Here is a 16,983-nt window from a genome sequence, read left to right on the forward strand (position 1 = left end):
TACAAAAATATTGCACTTATGTCATTTGATCATTTAAAACAACACATTAATGATGGCTTTATGTATGTATTGAATTACATGTTATTGGGCCAATCACCACGTGTGTGTGTGTGTGTGTGTGTGTGTGTGTGTGTGTGCGTGCGCGTGTGTGCATGACTGCCTGCCCGTGTGCACTTGTGCCTGTGTAATTCATCAGGGACATCGTGTAGAGCTATACTTTAATCTCAGTGTGTTGAGAGCGTTTGATAAGAATGCTCGTGAAGAGCAGTGCAGAGATACTATTACATTGAAATATCTAGACTAATCAAAATCTCCTCAAGACTGGCTTCCCCTAAGGAATTATTCTGTCCTCTTACCGCATCTACAACAGCAGAATTACTACATTATGATAAAAAAGCAACTAACATCCTGTGGAGTAGAACCAGAGCTCTTTGGTTTTTAAATGTGCATGGTTATATTTGCTCCGGTAAGTTTCTTTTCTTAAGCATGTTGATATTTGCTGTATCAATTTTTGTTTTAATATTTTTTTTTTGTTTTGTTTGTTGTGGCTCATGATATAGTATTAATAGGGGATGGGGCTGATTAATTCTAATTCAGTCAAGCCTAGTGTTTATCTTGTAATGATTTAATCACATAATATATTAATAGTAATTGTACATGACTTGAAATATACTGGTTGAAGAGGTACTGTGTAGTTTCTTTTCAATTGTTGATGATGCAAAAAGTAAAAATGTTCTGTAATGTGTAAGAGATAGATAGATAGATAGATAATGTACATAGAAAGCAATGCTGTAATAATTCAAAACGTTGTGTCATCCTGTCTTGCCGTGACCACCCTGTAGTGCACAGCAGGCAGCTCTGTTTGCTGTCTTCCCATCTTTAAAATATTCATATGTTGTTGATTTTAAAATCAATGAAAAGATGAAACAGCCTTGAATTTAATGAGGCATAATGAGAGACTCGGATAGTTGTGGCTATGTTTGCAGTTGGTGTTGACATTTATGTAATATTTAATACTATCGCAGTAGGTATTATTAGATCGATAATTAAGGTCTTCCTATTATTACATCATACCAGTGCATTCTGGGGGCACGGTGGCGCAGTTGGTAGCGCTGTCGCCTCACAGCTAGAAAGTCAAAGTCCTGGGTTAGATTCCCGCTGGGGGCGCTGGGGGCGTGTCCTCTCCTCCGTGTCATCAGTGCCCATATACCTAGGTGGGGTTGGCAAAAGGGCCTTTCTGTGTGGAGTTTACATGTTCTCTCCATGTCCCCTAGGCTAGGTACCCTCACAAAAAACATGCAGTAATCCTGGTCTCTAGACGAATCCACAGAGTCGCTGCCTGTAGCTGCGGTGTCGCGGTACGGAAAGGCAGCCGATTGACCCCGCATTTAAGATTGCCGCTCTGTGGATTCGTCTATACTGCCTCCCCCTGGTCAGCCGGGGCGCCTGATGGAGGGGAAAGGAACTGGTTGGAGTGACGTGTTCTTTCCTCGTGCTACTTCCTACCGGGGAAACTCCCCCCTGTCAGGTGATAAGAAGCGACCTGCTAACTCCTCATGCATTGAGGAAGCATGAGCTCAGTTCGGGGCCCTCCCCAGGCTGGCAGAGGGAGAGTAGCGCCCAGGATTACAGCTTAGGCATTGGCACTGGGTGGAAAAAATGGGTAACAAAGTCGTGGGAAAAAAATTATAATAATAAAAAATGCCAGTGCATTTAATTAATTTTGAGGTTGAAAGGCTATATTATTAGTAGATTCTTTTTTTTAATGCTTTTTTGTTTAGCAAATGACAAAGTGCCTTTACCATACAGAAAAAATGTTATTCTTTCAGGGACAAAATGTACAGTAGGTCACGTCTCAAGAACTAGATGTTGCATATATTCTGCTAAAATAAAACCATATTGGCAGTTGATGCGGTATTATGTTTAGTTTTTTTGTTTATTTATTTATTTATTCAATGATCATATTGTGATATATCACTTTGAAGATGACAAAGATTAGGAACTAATGTTTCAAGCAGAGATGTAAACAATTGCATTTCTCTGTATCGCGGGTAGCCCATTATAACATTCTGTTATTTCGTAGATCTTTGCCATCTGTGCTTTTGCAACTTGTGGAGGATACTATGGACACCTGCTGGTCAAAGTGGACTGTGCAGATAGAAGGCAGAGCAACCTCAGCATCAACATTGACTTTGCATATCCTTTCAGGTGCAGTATGTGTTTTTACTCTCAAATATCGGCTCTATGCACATTTTATTATTGGAAAGAAATTGGGCCTATTCCTTACTTACCTTCATAGCCGTTACGACCAATGATACTAATTAACCCATTAAGACCGGGGAAAGCATCTGTGTGATTTTAGATTTATTTGGCTGTTCAAAAATAGCACGTCTACGAGCTTGTAGATCTGCTATTTTTGAAAAATCGCAAATGTTCGCTTTACAGAATATATATTCAAGGATTAGATGGATAATTAAGGTGTTCCTATCATTACATCATACCCCAGTGCATTCTAGAAAAGTTCATTGATTTTGAGGTTGAAAGGCCATATTATTAGTAGATGCTTTTTTATGGGGGTCCTTGAAATTAAAAAGTTCTGCTCTGCGTTGGAATCTGTCGTGAAGGCTCGTCATAACATGTACGCACTGGGCTACAAGTGGGCGTGCCTTCAGATCAGGAAGCAGGCCGCGCTTTACCCAATCAAATGTAGTGGGCGGGATTCACGTGTCCGTCGATCTTTCCCCCTCGAAACAAACCCAAACTAATTTAACAATAGCGTCCTCGGAGCAGACAAAACCACGGAAAGATATTCACATTTTAACTTACTCTTTCATCATAGAAACAAGTGGGCTTATAACCAAAACGATCCATGTTCTCTGGGAGAAGTGGTGTTAGTGTTCCGTGTAGAAATATTGTTAGTGGGAATGAAAACATAGTGGCACCTGCCACCACCGGAAGTGAAAGCTGAAGGCAGACCAAAACCCCGGTTTCCTTTGCGCACGGGTGCTACGTCGCCATTGTCCCAGAGCCAGTGAGAGATAGTACAAACAGCAGAGGGCGCTGTTTTTCATTCTCACTGGCTCTGGGTTCCCAGATTGTGGTGAAGCTGCCCGGTTCTCCTCAGTGGCTGGAGCAATTGCTCTGAATTTGCACACAGCCACACGCGGGGGGGGCGGCGCGACAGGACGTGCAATAACCCCACGTTTGCAACTACTTTCGCCTGCGCACTTCACCGGGTATGGTCTAGTTAGTATAATTGGTAAGAAGTAAGGACGGGCCCAATTTCTTTCCAATATTGGCTGCTGTGCATAGAGCCTATTACAGCCATTATCTATTTGGTCCAAAAGGTGAAGTTATCTAGCTGATAGTGTACAATATGATAACTCTAGTTCCATGATCACTGACAAAGCAAAAAGTTAGTTGTCTCCGCCAGGCCGAAAGACATGGCGAGAGAGTATGTTTTACCCTCCGTCCGTCCGTGTGTCCGTGTGTCTGTGTGTGTGTGTGTCCGTGTGTGTGTCCGTCTGTGAACAGCTAATCTCCGGCACCGTTGGCCCGGTCGCCGCGAAACTGTGCACACACACTCCCTGGATGCCAATTCAGAACCTCTGCCTCAAATTCTTCACATGGGCCTGTTATAGCGCCACCTGGAGGCCGATTTGTGCAAAACCCATTTGTTTATATTACTCCTACAGATTTTATCCAAACGTCATGCAAATCGGTACACAGTATCTCTATAATCATGTGATCAACACGGATCTGTCCGATTTCCCATATTCCATCCTCATTGGCGAAGGTTGGCTTCCAAAATTTGCAGGATTGGTCCGTTTTAAACAAAATGCCTCAAGTCATGAACGCAGCTTGCGATTTCCGTGAAATTTCACAAACACATTCCCACTAGGCCAAGGAAGAAATGCCACCCTTTTTCACATTGGCCTGTTATAGCGCCACCAGCAGGTCTAATTTAGCAAAACACATTTTTGGAACAAAATGCCTCAAATCATGAATACAGTGTCCGATTGCCGTGAACGACCTAAGAATAAATGGCACCCTTTTCACATTGGCCTATTATATATTATTATATAGCGCCACCAGGAGGCCACAATAACGTAGCTGACCTGGCGGAGACCTGTGCTCCGAGGAGCACTTTTTCTAGTTTTTCTTTGTTTTTTCTTTATTGTCACATCACAGACATACAGGTTTAAATAAGTAGGGGAAGGTAGAGTGAGAGCAGAAGAGAAAAGAGAAAAAAACATGGGATAGATGGACACGGCAGAGTAGGCTATAATCTGTGTACTTCTGCTCTGTGTAATTAGGCTGAAAATTTTGAAAAAGTTGCATATGCATGATGCAGCCAATAAGAAACCTATTCCTCTACGGGGGCGTGTCACTATGTAAGAGAAAGCTATTCCTCTATGGGGGGCGTGTCACTATGTAAGAACAGTAAAGACTCCCTATAGCCACTCCTCCACTTTTCAGCAACCAATGGAACAGCAGGACATCTCATTAGAGGGGCTCAACCTGTGATCATAGAGCTGTGGTCACCATACCTAACTATTACGCACTAAGGATTTTCCCTCTAACAAATGTCTATGTGTATAAGGGACAGGGTGAGGTCACTTATGTGTATAAGGGACAGGGTGAGGTCACTTATGAAGCGAACAGCTACTGTACTTACCATTTATTTTCCTTTGCAAAATGTGGGATGGCAGCTAGCAATGCGCCTTAACACAACCCGATTGACTGTGACACTTGTGACTTGTACATCAAGCACTAAATGCCAAATGGATTTCACCGTCATCTCAGCATATTATGTTTTCACCTGACAAGATCATAGTATCTCTATAGTCATGTGATCGATAGGGATCTGTCCGATTTTTCATTATCCATCCTGATTGGCTAAGATTGGCATCTAAAGTTTGCAGGGTTGGCCTGTTTTGAACAAAATGCCTCAAAACATAATTGCAGTGTCTGATTGCTGTGAAACTTTGCAGGCACATTCCCACTAGGCCGAGGAAGACATCTCACCCTTTTCACATTGTCCTCATATTGCGCCCCCAGGAGGCCGATTTTTCGTAAACAATTTTTTTTTATATTACTCCTGCAGATTTTGTCCAAAAATCATGTAAATCGGTACACATTATCTCAATAGTCATGTGATCAAGATGGATCTGTCCGATTTTTCATATTCCATCCTGATTGGTGAATTTCCATTGCTGGCCCACAATAACCTACCTGACCTGGCGGAGACTTTTTTCCAGTTTTTGTGTATGCTCCCAGTATAACAACGGCTGCAGTCTGCAAGTCATTATTACTGGCTATTCAAGGCTGATCTTTCTTGACACTTGTTCATAGTAAATGTCAACCAGTGACCCTTTTCCTACCGACTGACATTCCCTTATAGTGACATGCGTAATCTTCTTCTTGACAAAATTTCACTTATATAATTTCTTTCTGTCTTGTAGATTACAACAAGTGCATTTCAAAGCCCCCTTGTGTGAGAAGAACAGACAGGAGGTCTTCTTCCTCCAGGGAGATTTCTCCTCGGCAGCTCAGTTTTTTGTGACAGTGGGTGTGTTTGCCTTCCTTTACTCCCTGCTGGCAACGATTGTGTACATCTTCTACCAGAACAAGTACAGAGAGAACAACAGAGGCCCACTCGTGGTCAGTGAGTTCACATCTTTAAATCACAAATACAGTATCAGTGTATTAGTATGAATCAGTTTAAATAGAATTGTTCTTTGTGAAGAATATTTCCATTATTTGATCCAATATCAGACTCTCTCTTCATAATGCTCCTCTCTTGTCTCCTGAACAGGATTTTCTTGTTACAGTCATATTCTCGTTACTGTGGCTGGTTAGCACTTGTACATGGGCCAAAGCTCTCTCTGATGTTAAGGATGCCACAGACCCTACCCAGATCCTTCTGCTCATCACTGCTTGCAGAGCTTATGAAAATAGTTGTACGGCTACCCAGGACTCTCTCTGGACAGGCCTTAATTCATCTGTGGTAGGTATTCAGATGCCAAATGGAACATGGTTAATGGCCACTGATTTAAACAAGGTATTTATTTTACTCCAAGAAACACAATTTGTATCTCTGCCCTTTTTCCACCTCTAGGTTTTTGGTTGCATTAATCTAATCCTATGGGCTGGCAATATTTGGTTTGTCTTCAAGGAGACAGGCTGGTACAAAACTGGAAAACGATATCCAACCAGGAGTGCTTCAGGCAAACGTGCCAGTGGAATGAGGCAGCGGCTTTACAGCGAGAGCAGCTTCGACCAACAAGGTGAAAGTTTTGATCAACAGACCTACCGACAACAGAGCATCAGTGAGTCAGAGGGGAATTTAGGTAGCTTCAATCAGTCCCTGGGAAGCTTTAGCTTACCGCACACACAGCTAGGCACACCAATCATCTATGGCCAGGAGATTAGGACTACCTCGAAGGGGACAATGATACTTGTCAAGGAGATTTAGATTCTGAGCTAGATTTCGGCCAATGTCTTGTAACGGAACAAACATTCATGTATAACAATACATATGCATTTTTACATCAAGGGTTACACCATGTTATTGATTATTCTCAATAAAATGCGTCTCTGCCAGGACGCAGAGATTTTGTTTGTTTGTTTGTGAGTGTGTCCGTCCGTGTGTGTGCGTGACTGTGTACAGACAGAAATTCACTCAAATCGCTACATATCAGTGTCATGTCATAAACATATATCGTTCAGATTTTTCATATTCCATTTCGATTGGCTATGGTGTGCTTCCAAAGCTTGTTGGAACTTAGTATTTATTCTACAATAAATGCCAAAATTCCTGAATGCATCCTCTGATCTACCCAAATCAATCACAAATTGAGAAGCCAACAACACAGAGCCAAAATGACACTTGTTACTAAATGTTACAAAATGACGCTGTTTGCTGCAGAAACATGATTTTTATTTTTTTCATGGACTGGCTGTATGGTGGGAGAAAGGCTCCTTAACCATCTACTGTACACTGATGATCTTGTCATCATGTCTTCCTATTCTGCTGGCCTACAGCACTTGCTTAGAGTCTTCTCAGATTATGGAAAGCAGTTTGATATCAAGTTTAACTCCGAAAAGTCATGACTGTGACCTTTGGGGTGATGATGTTCAGTGACAGTACTATAAATTGTATTCACAGACCAATATGTTTTGTATATTTATATGTTTACTGATGTTCTTTTTTTAAAGCCTGTTGTACACCACTTGTGGTGCAGCTACATTACAGTTAGGTATAATAACGTCACCTTCTTAAAATAATGGCATAAGTCGATTTTTTAGGAAAATGATATTTTTGCATAAATCAGCTCTTCATGACACTGGCCACCTCTGGTAAAATCGCCTAAATCCTAATTGAAATGGATCATGCTGTTCCCGCACCCTTTAGTATAATGGCCTATATATCTCAAGAGTGACCTAACATGTGACTTGGGACATTTTTTTAATAATTTGGCCTAAGTCAAAATAGAAATTGGCCCATGTCATTTAATCCTCTTATGTTACATAACTGACAGACAGTGTTATTTTTATGTCAATAGTCATATATTGTTATAAACCTTTTTGGCTGAAATGATTAAGAAATACCATATAGTTTGTTTTGGTTCTGTTTTTTTCTGTTTTATGAAAGACTTATTGACTTGACTTATTTTAAGAAGGCGACGATAAGTTACAGGTGGCTTATAATGATGCTTTCAGAATCTTATTGAAGCTCCCGAGGTGGACAAGGGCCACCCAATTATTTGTACATTGTGGTGTTCTCACTTTAGATGCTGTCCTGCAGATGCTGCGACAAGCACCGTATGTTGTACAAAAATGCAATACCACTCCCCCAACCCAGCCTGGCTGACATGAATACTGACATGGATACTGGATAAAACATTTGCCACTTGCCTACTATGGCATTTGGAGCATATACTTTTGGGCTTATACTCCAATAAGCCAATAAGATAGTAGTAGAGCCAAATGGCATCATTCTGCTTGTCACTGAATTAACCATCCATGGCCATTTTCTGAGCTCGACAGGAAATAAGAAAATTACTTTAGTCTACTTTTAAAAAAAAGAAAGTAATAGTGGCGTAGTTGTTTGGGCAACATGTGCGTGTGTGCGTGTGCGGTTGTGTGTGCGTGCGTGTGTTTGCGTGTGTGATGATTTTCAGTTTGACAGTATTGTAGTCATATGCAATGTATTGTTGTATGTTGATTTTGCAAATAGTATATAGTGTGTCTGAAAAAAATGACATACTGTCTGATGACAGCATTATTATACCCGTCAAATGAAACCATTATTAAGACTGTCAGTTTTCGTATTTATTTCTATAAATATAATTATTTATTATAGCAGTGGGGTGTTATTATAACAGATGCCATTCTGTGGACTTCTGAAGTTAGCTCTGTGTCACATATCTGTGTTTTTATTTTCCAAATACATTTAGGCCTATGGATATTATGGATATTGGTTCACGTTGTTCTTCAGTAAGGCATAATTTTATTAATAATGTATTATTATTTGTAATAAATTAATACATTTTAGCTCGTACCTGTGTCCGGCCTCTGAGTGTGTCAATATGTACACTGTTTTGTGCCTAATATGCTGAAAGACAAATGTCTTTTGTGTTTTGAATTATCCTGGTACTCTTGGGCTATTGTTTATCCTTACATGAACATTTTGCTTGACCCATGTCAAAAGGGTCGTGCAACAAATATGAAGCAATTTTTTGCTATGCAAACATTGCTACACATTCTGTTGTAGACGTCCAACTGTATTAGTAACAGTACTTGGAGTTTGTTACCATCATACCGTGGTAATTAGTATCTGGTTAGAGAGAGCTGTCATGCCCTCACATGCTTTTCAGATGGGGTTTAGGGAGTGGTGGACAGAAACAGGGGTTTAGGGAGTGGTGGACAGAAACAGGGGTTTAGGGAGTGGTGGACAGAAACGGGGGTTTAGGGAGTGGTGGACAGAAACGGGGGTTTAGGGAGTGGTGGACAGAAACGGGGGTTTAGGGAGTGGTGGACAGAAACAGGGGTTTAGGGAGTGGTGGACAGAAACGGGGGTTTAGGGAGTGGTGGACAGAAACGGGGGTTTAGGGAGTGGTGGACAGAAACAGGGGTTTAGGGAGTGGTGGACAGAAACAGGGGTTTAGGGAGTGGTGGACAGAAACAGGGGTTTAGGGAGTGGTGGACAGAAACAGGGGTTTAGGGAGTGGTGGACAGAAACAGGGGTTTAGGGAGTGGTGGACAGAAACGGGGGTTTAGGGAGTGGTGGACAGAAACAGGGGTTTAGGGAGTGGTGGACAGAAACAGGGGTTTAGGGAGTGGTGGACAGAAACGGGGGTTTAGGGAGTGGTGGACAGAAACGGGGGTTTAGGGAGTGGTGGACAGAAACTGCATTCTCTCCGTGTGACGTACTGTAGTGCAGTGATTTTTCTTCATGTCAAGGACCCCCAAAAGGATATTTATTTGGCCCGCGGACCCCCGTCTCAAAATATTTTGTTCCAGGGACCCCCCCCCCCCCCCCCCCCCCGGAAGCAAAGATTTGAGTTACAAATGTTTGATTTAAAAATACATATTCATTGATTTGCACACATTTTCACGATTTTTCAAAAAATAGCTTGTATCTGCTATTTTTGAATAGCCAAAGTATAAAATATGGCTAAAGTGGTTGAAATGATTGTGACGCTATATTAACACATTTTGCTGGGGATCCCCTGGTACCCCTCCAAGGACCCCTGGGGGTCCCCGGACCCCACTTTGGGAACCAATGCTGTAGTGAGTGTGCCTCTGTGTGTGAGGAACAGAGGGAGAGGGCGGGAGAGAAGAACCATAGTTCCGGTCCGAAGCGTTTATTTTTTGGGCGGTGAAACCACCCCTATATTTGAGGTTTGGAATTTGCACCCCCCCAACCCTGCACCGTGATTGGCCAATCACAGTCTATTCAGGACTGTGATTGGCTAGTGAAACATGACACATGTGCATAGCCCTATAAATAGGACTATGCACTTAAAAAAAACACATTTATGGTTAGTGGTTGGTCCACAATATTACTTTTCTTTAAGTGAACTTCCATCACTGTGATGACCACTGTGACCACACCGCCCACTTCACACTGGGTGTGATTTTTTTTATCACTTGTCAGCATTGGATACACATACAGTTTTATAAGAAAATTATAAAAATGTAAGACATTTTTAAAAATGTAATCAACCTTTGGTATGGATATTTAAATGCGGGGATCTATTCTCAAAAGGAAGATCAAGTATCGCAAATATTGACGTTTTCAGTATTGACACACCCATACCCAGCGGTAAGACAAACAAGATGTGAAGTTTCAAGTGCTCTATAAGTCTAGCCCGGTAAACCATCCCGTGTGTGAATTCACATTATCGTGTATCTTTTGCAGACCGGTCTCTAGCCCCACGCGACCGGGATGGTTTACCAGTTTATAAGTCCACATTCTGTTGCTCTCAGAATATGGCGATTTTGAATCGGGGAGAAACTTGAGAGGTTTAGCATGATGCATCTTTATCAGAGTCACACCATCGTAACGTACGTCAAGAATAAAATAACTTATAGTGGACACATTTTTATGTGCTCCAGTATTGTACTTTGGACTAAACCTCTGAAGTTTCTCCCTGATTCAAGATCCAACATGTCTGTATGTGGAAGATAGAAGGAGCTAAAAATAGAAAGAGAAGGGACGAAAACACTAAAAGACAGAAAGGATTACATTCTACTCCTTGGGGTGTCACTGTATATTTGCACATGTGCAAATGTCCTCTGCATTTCCCCATCCTATAACTAGGAGCAATGAGCGCCACATGGAGCAATTAGGCTTAAGTGGAACGTCGAACATTGGACCTTTGGCTTCCCAGGCAGGTTCTCTAACCAGCTATGGTCGCCCGTTTAGGGAATAACAAAGTAGAGATGTCTGTTAATTGTGAGGATAATGAACTGCACAGCTATTCACCCACTGAGCCTAATAGGATTAGTCTAACTACTGCATTAGTGGCACTTGTTTGGGTCAGTGATTTAATCTGTTGTAGGGACTTAGTTGCATCCCTCCTAAGACTGTTAATTTCTGTGTGGCAAGGTTGAAGAGAAAACACGCATTACAAAAGTTAAGCCTCCATCGATTGAAACTGCTGATCTGAATGCATTCAATGGACCAGTGGTTCTCAAAGATGGGTCCGGGGACCCCCAGGGGTCCTTGGGGGGGGGGGTTCCAGGGGGTCCTCAGCCAAACGTGTTAATCACAATCACTTTATCCGTTTATCCGTTGGCTATTAAAAAATAGCAGATCTACAAGCTCACAGCACTACAAGCTTGTACATCTGCTATTTTTTTTACAATAACATTTTCAATAATTGTTTTAATCTTTTGATAATTTTGCATTTTCTAACACAAATCTTCTATTCTGGGGGTCCCTGGCACAAATAAATATCATTTTGGGGGTCCTTGACATGAGAAAGTTTGAGAACCAATGCTATGGACGGTTCGAGGCCAACATTGTGAGTGCTAACCTGGCAGCTGACATGGATGGCCCGGTGTCAGGGTGACCATTGCAGGAAGAGAGCATAACATCCCTGAAACGGCAAGCATGTTTGTCCTCTCTGAGCAGGAGGACATGAAGAGGGTGCTATTGGTGAACATCACAATGGTGAACATCAGAAAAGCAGCCGAACCTGGTGGGATCTCTGAGCAGGACATGAGGAGGTTGCCAATGGTGAACATCACAATGGTGAACATCAGAATGGTGAACATCAGAAAAGAAGCCAAACCTGGTGGGACCTCTGAGCAGGTCATCAAGGCCTGCACCGACCTCCTGGTGCGAGTCAACCTCTCCCTTGCCCATACAGTCGGTGGTCACCACTTGCTTCAAGAAGTCCACCATTGTCCCGATACTCAAAACTGCCTCTTTGTCGGAACGTCGGAAAAACCAAGGAGATGATCGTGGACTTCGGCAAGAAACAGCAGAGGTCTTATACGCCCCTCTTGATCACTGGGGCACCGGTGGAGAGGGGGAGTATCTTCAAGTACCTTGGTGTGTACATCTCCAAGAACCTGACCTGGAGAATGCGCACAGAATCTGTGGCAAAGAAGGCGGGGAAATGCCTGTATACCACCTCAGGCAGTTAAGGAAATTCAAGGTGTCACGGCTCCCTCCATTCCCTGCTGGACATTTACGACAGTAGATGCTTGAGTAGAGAAAAAAGGATTACAAAAGACAGGCACCACCCCGTTAACAGACTGTTAGTGACAATGTAATTAAGATGTTTTTGTTAGTTTTGTTTCGTAAAGCGACTTCCAGAAAAGCGCAACATAAATCAGATATTTTAGATAGATTATAGATAGATAGATTATAGATAGATAGATTATTATTATGAAAATAGCAGATCTACAAGCTCACACGTTGTTATTATGATATTTGGTGTAGATGGGAAAAAACTGTCCAAGTACAGAGACAACTCAGGTCTGTTTCACCAAGAATAGAGGGTTTAAACGGTTATAGAGTGTGAAGCAAGTGAAGCATCTCATGTAAGCTGCATCTTCTCTGTCCTCGCCCCTTGGCAATTAAAATGAACAAAAGGCTTTTGGAGCGACTTCACCGATCCTCCCAGCAGAGATGTTAAACACATGCTGGTGTCCAGGGCTCTGCCATTTTCTTTGAGGGAAATTACAGCGGATGTACCCCCCAACATAACAATTAGAGTCAGGTTACCAAGAGGAAATACATGGTTACATGAAGGAGCTCATGACACGGTTGTGTTTACAAGAAGAGGCAAGTACTGTAACAGGGTATGGAATGGATCGCCTTGCATCTTGCATCTGAGCCCTGTTTTCACTGAGTTGAAATGCATCTCTTGTATTTAAAAATGGTTTTATTTATGTTTTTTAATTAATTATTGACATTTTTATGTACAAGTTCGCAGCGCTGGAAGCTTGTAGATCTGCTATTTTTGAATAGCCAACGTATAAACGGATAAAGTGATTGTGATTAACACATTTGGCTGAGGATTTGGCTGGAACACCCCCAAGGACCCCTGGGGGTCCCCGGACCCCAGTTTGAGAACCACTGGTCCATAGAATCCATTCAGATCAGCCCTTTCAATCGATGGACGCTTAACTTTTGTAATGTGTGATTTCTCTTAAACCTTGCCACACAGAAATGAAAAGTCTTAGGAGGGAAACTAAGTCCCTAAACAGATTAAATCACTGGCCCAAACACAAGAGCCACTAATACAGTAGTTAGACTAATCCTATTAGGCTCAGTGGGTGTACTCTTATATTTTGAGTGCAATTATTACAAATGTTTCTTGTGTGAAGTTTAGTATAAAGCACTATATGAATAGTAAAATATTCAATCCTACACAATATACAAGTACACATGAGTTCATAATGTAATTAGAAGCCCATGAGTTGTACAGAGTAGTATTACGTATATTTGTTTACCGACCCATCAATGGAAATATAACATATTACATTATATATATATAGAGACCATGACAATTATCTGTATGCAGATCATACAGTACATGTTGACCAGTGGTGGAAAAAGTACTCAAATTTTATACTTAAGTAAAAGTATCGATACTGCAATATAGAAATACTCTGTTACAAGTAAAAGTCCGCAATTCAAAATGTACTTGATTAAAAGTACAAAAGTATTGGCATCAATATATGCTTTAAGTACCAAAAGTAAAAGTACTCATTATGCAGAATGTCCCATTTCAAGTTTTCAAATGTATACATTTTTGAAAATACTAGTAGATCGGCTATTTCCAAATGTCCCAAAAATATTGGAAATACTCAAGTAAAGTACAAATACCTCAAAATTGTATTTAATTAAAGTACTTAAGTAAATGTACTTAGTTACTTTCCACCACTGATGATGACACTGGAGAGAAGAGGCACAACAGCAAACGGGCTCTGAAAATACCTGCAGAGGGCACCATCTCTCCATGTAACAAGGGTGGTTGTGGTTGACAAACATTTGAATTTCAAGGATCCCCACATATACAAAGGGCGCCAAATGGAGAGTTAAAGACCTCTACGGGTCCATTTGGACCCCCTCAATCTCAATGAATCCTGAGCCCACTTTGAGAATCACTGTCGCACAGTACTGTACATTCACTGCTGTTTTGAAGCTCTTGATTAAAAAGCACCCTGTACAGTAAGTCTCCAAACAGATGTTGTAGGCCTACTCTTGCATGGCATTGCCTTATATCACAGGAGAACAACAGTTTCTTATTTTATAGCAATAACACACAGAATGAAACTATCTAGAGATAATATGCCATAAAATGCAATAACGGGTCCGAGGCCAAATGGTCCAAATGGAACTCTATGGCTATGGGACTGTAACTCTGGACCCACATTTGTACACTCAGAGTTAAATAAGCACTGGGGATTCAGTGGGTTCCAGTATAGGCTAATCTATACGCGGCTATAAATCCCGAGTGTTGATTGAGCTCTGAGAATGTACAAATAGAATTTGAGAAACTGTAGCCTTCAGTGGTTCTGTATGTTGTTTTTCCAGTCAGAGCAAAAAATAAATATTGAAGGGAAGTCTACTGATTATTTCTTCATAAATGCCACATACTGTATAATGTAACGATATGGATGCACATTTTCATTGCATGATGTACTTGCTTGTGGGAAATGGCTCACTGTGTGCATGAAACTTCCAGTTCATTTGTCACATCATAAGTTTACACAAGGTGTAAAGGATTGGGTGAAATCCTTAAAATTAAGAATAAAGAAAAGAATACCAAATATCATAACAACTTAGCAGCAGTGGCAGCAGATGTGATGTGAGGGAATGGAGTCTTTTCACAGTTTTATTATACATAAAGTGAAAGTGCCAGCATAGCGGGCCCCTACAGCATGGCCATGACTTTCATGGCAACAGGCAGTGGTGGACAAAGTAGCAGTGTTGCCAGACTTTGCAAGAGAAACAAGGGGTCATCATGTCTATTTGAAAATAGCCGATAACACAATGTGAGTTTGTAGATCTATGGCTTGTAGATCTATGGCTATTCTTGAAAAACATCTGAAAAAAAAGGTGGAATGTTTTTGGAAACAGTTTAAATACATAAATCTTATATGGAGTCTCTGGCACAAAATGTGTTCAGATGGAGTTCCGAGGACATGTACATATTAATTTGGGGGTCCTTAACATGAAAATGTTTAAGAACCACTCATTTAAACTAAATTAGGACGCAAGCCCAAAATAAGCAACTACACATTAGAAATTAGAGTGTTAATTTGTGTTTTGGTGTAAAGTAACTACATAGTACATTTACTCAAGCACTGTACTTAAGTACAATTTTTAAGTGTTATTACTTTACATGGAGTATGCTACTTCTAATTTTCAATACTTTTACTTCTACTCCACTACATCTCGGATCCAAATATTGTACTTTTACTCCACTAAATTGATTTGAGAACTTTAGTTACTAGTTACTTTGTAGATTTTGATTATTATTATTACAAAACATACATTACCAACATATGCATTTCGGCCATTTGAAAATAGCCGATCTACAAGCTCAAATTGTGAGCTTGTAGATCTGCTATTTTCAAAACGTTTTTATACATTTGAAAACTTGAAATCGGACATTCTGCATAATGAGTACTTTTAGCACCACCAGGTTCTGGTGCAGTTTTAATCCGGCTGCTGTCAGACTGCTGAATGAGGCATGAGCCTTGTTCAGCAGCCTGACAATAGGCGGTACTGTCTAGCTGGTCTTGGACCTTTTTGCTCTTCCTTGCACACCTGTGGATTATACCAGGGACAAAATGACTTGGATTTAGCTCTTCCTTGGACCCACCTGTGGATTAAACCAGGTACTTTCTTTTTTTGCTCTCCCTCATGGAACTACTTGTGGATTATACCAGGGTCAGTCCACTTTATGAGGATTATGCGGTCGACACGCACTGAGTTTTTGCACCTTAATCCCATGTATAACGCACTGACTTTTTTTTGTCTTTATTGTGCTTTTCTTTCTTTTTTTCTCTAAGCACCTTAACCAACATCCATAAGTATATCATGCACAGTATACATTGCTGCTATGCTCAGGCACCTTCGTCTTATTTTTTTTATCTCAGGTAGTGTAAATATGTAGATAACTTGTTTGGCCTTTTTGTTGTTCTCTTGTTTGATATCCCTTCCCACTTGTTTTGCTAATCACATTTTTTGCTATGATTCCTCAGATTTTGTCCAAACATCATGCAAATTGGTACACATTATCTTTATAGCCATGTCATCAAGGCTGACCTGTTTGCTTTTTCATATTTCATCCTGATTGGCTAAGATTTACTTCTACTACATGGCCTGCACATTTTTCTAGTTTATACATTTATCAGTACAAAATCGACCAAGTGGTTTGTATGTAGTGATGTGATGTAGCTGGCCTTTAGTTTAGACTAGAGGCTCTCCGAAAGAGGGGGTATTGTGTAGATAAAATCAAATATATAGACAACAAATACATATTTTCATGCATGCTTTTATTAATCTATTTCTAGACTTTTGTTATTTATAAAATATATACAGAATATTGTAACAGTAGGCCAACAAATGACATAAAAATACAGATTCATTTCCATTCACATCTGAAGTCCATCCATTGATCGTGATGCTGAGAATTCCTTACAGAGTCTCTGGTATCAAAGTGTTTTTATCTCAGTGGTGAGTTGAAGCAGTTTGGATCTGAGCCTTAACACTTTCACATCTTCAGATATACTTTATTTATTTTGATCCCACAGCAAATGAGTAGCTTCATCTGTTGATCTCTGCCATGTGGTAAAGTGTGAATAACTATGTCCATTCATTGCAAGTCAGGTATGTGCATTTTTTCCCAAATTGAAATGTATTTCAGTCCATGAAGACGATCATTCAGAATCAAGTAGACTTTATGAAGGAAAATGTCCATAGTACAGATGACATCTCTGTTC

At 40.8% G+C, this 16,983-nt stretch overlaps 1 protein-coding gene across 1 annotated transcript; it reads left to right on the plus strand.

Annotated features, from left to right (window-relative positions):
* Positions 1-442: 442 nt before the first annotated feature.
* On the plus strand, positions 443-6,478 carry synprb (synaptoporin b; the record flags this gene model as incomplete). The annotated part of the gene is made up of 5 exons (XM_080425043.1): positions 443-466; positions 2,084-2,208; positions 5,466-5,664; positions 5,819-6,010; positions 6,122-6,478. 5 exons carry the CDS (start codon positions 443-445, stop codon positions 6,476-6,478), a joined length of 897 nt encoding a protein of 298 aa, XP_080281169.1.
* Between the last annotated feature and the right edge of the window lie 10,505 nt (positions 6,479-16,983).

The sequence above is a fragment of the Gymnoscopelus braueri genome (assembly GCF_963280865.1).
Source record: "Gymnoscopelus braueri genome assembly, chromosome: 3".
NCBI lineage: Eukaryota > Metazoa > Chordata > Actinopteri > Myctophiformes > Myctophidae > Gymnoscopelus > Gymnoscopelus braueri.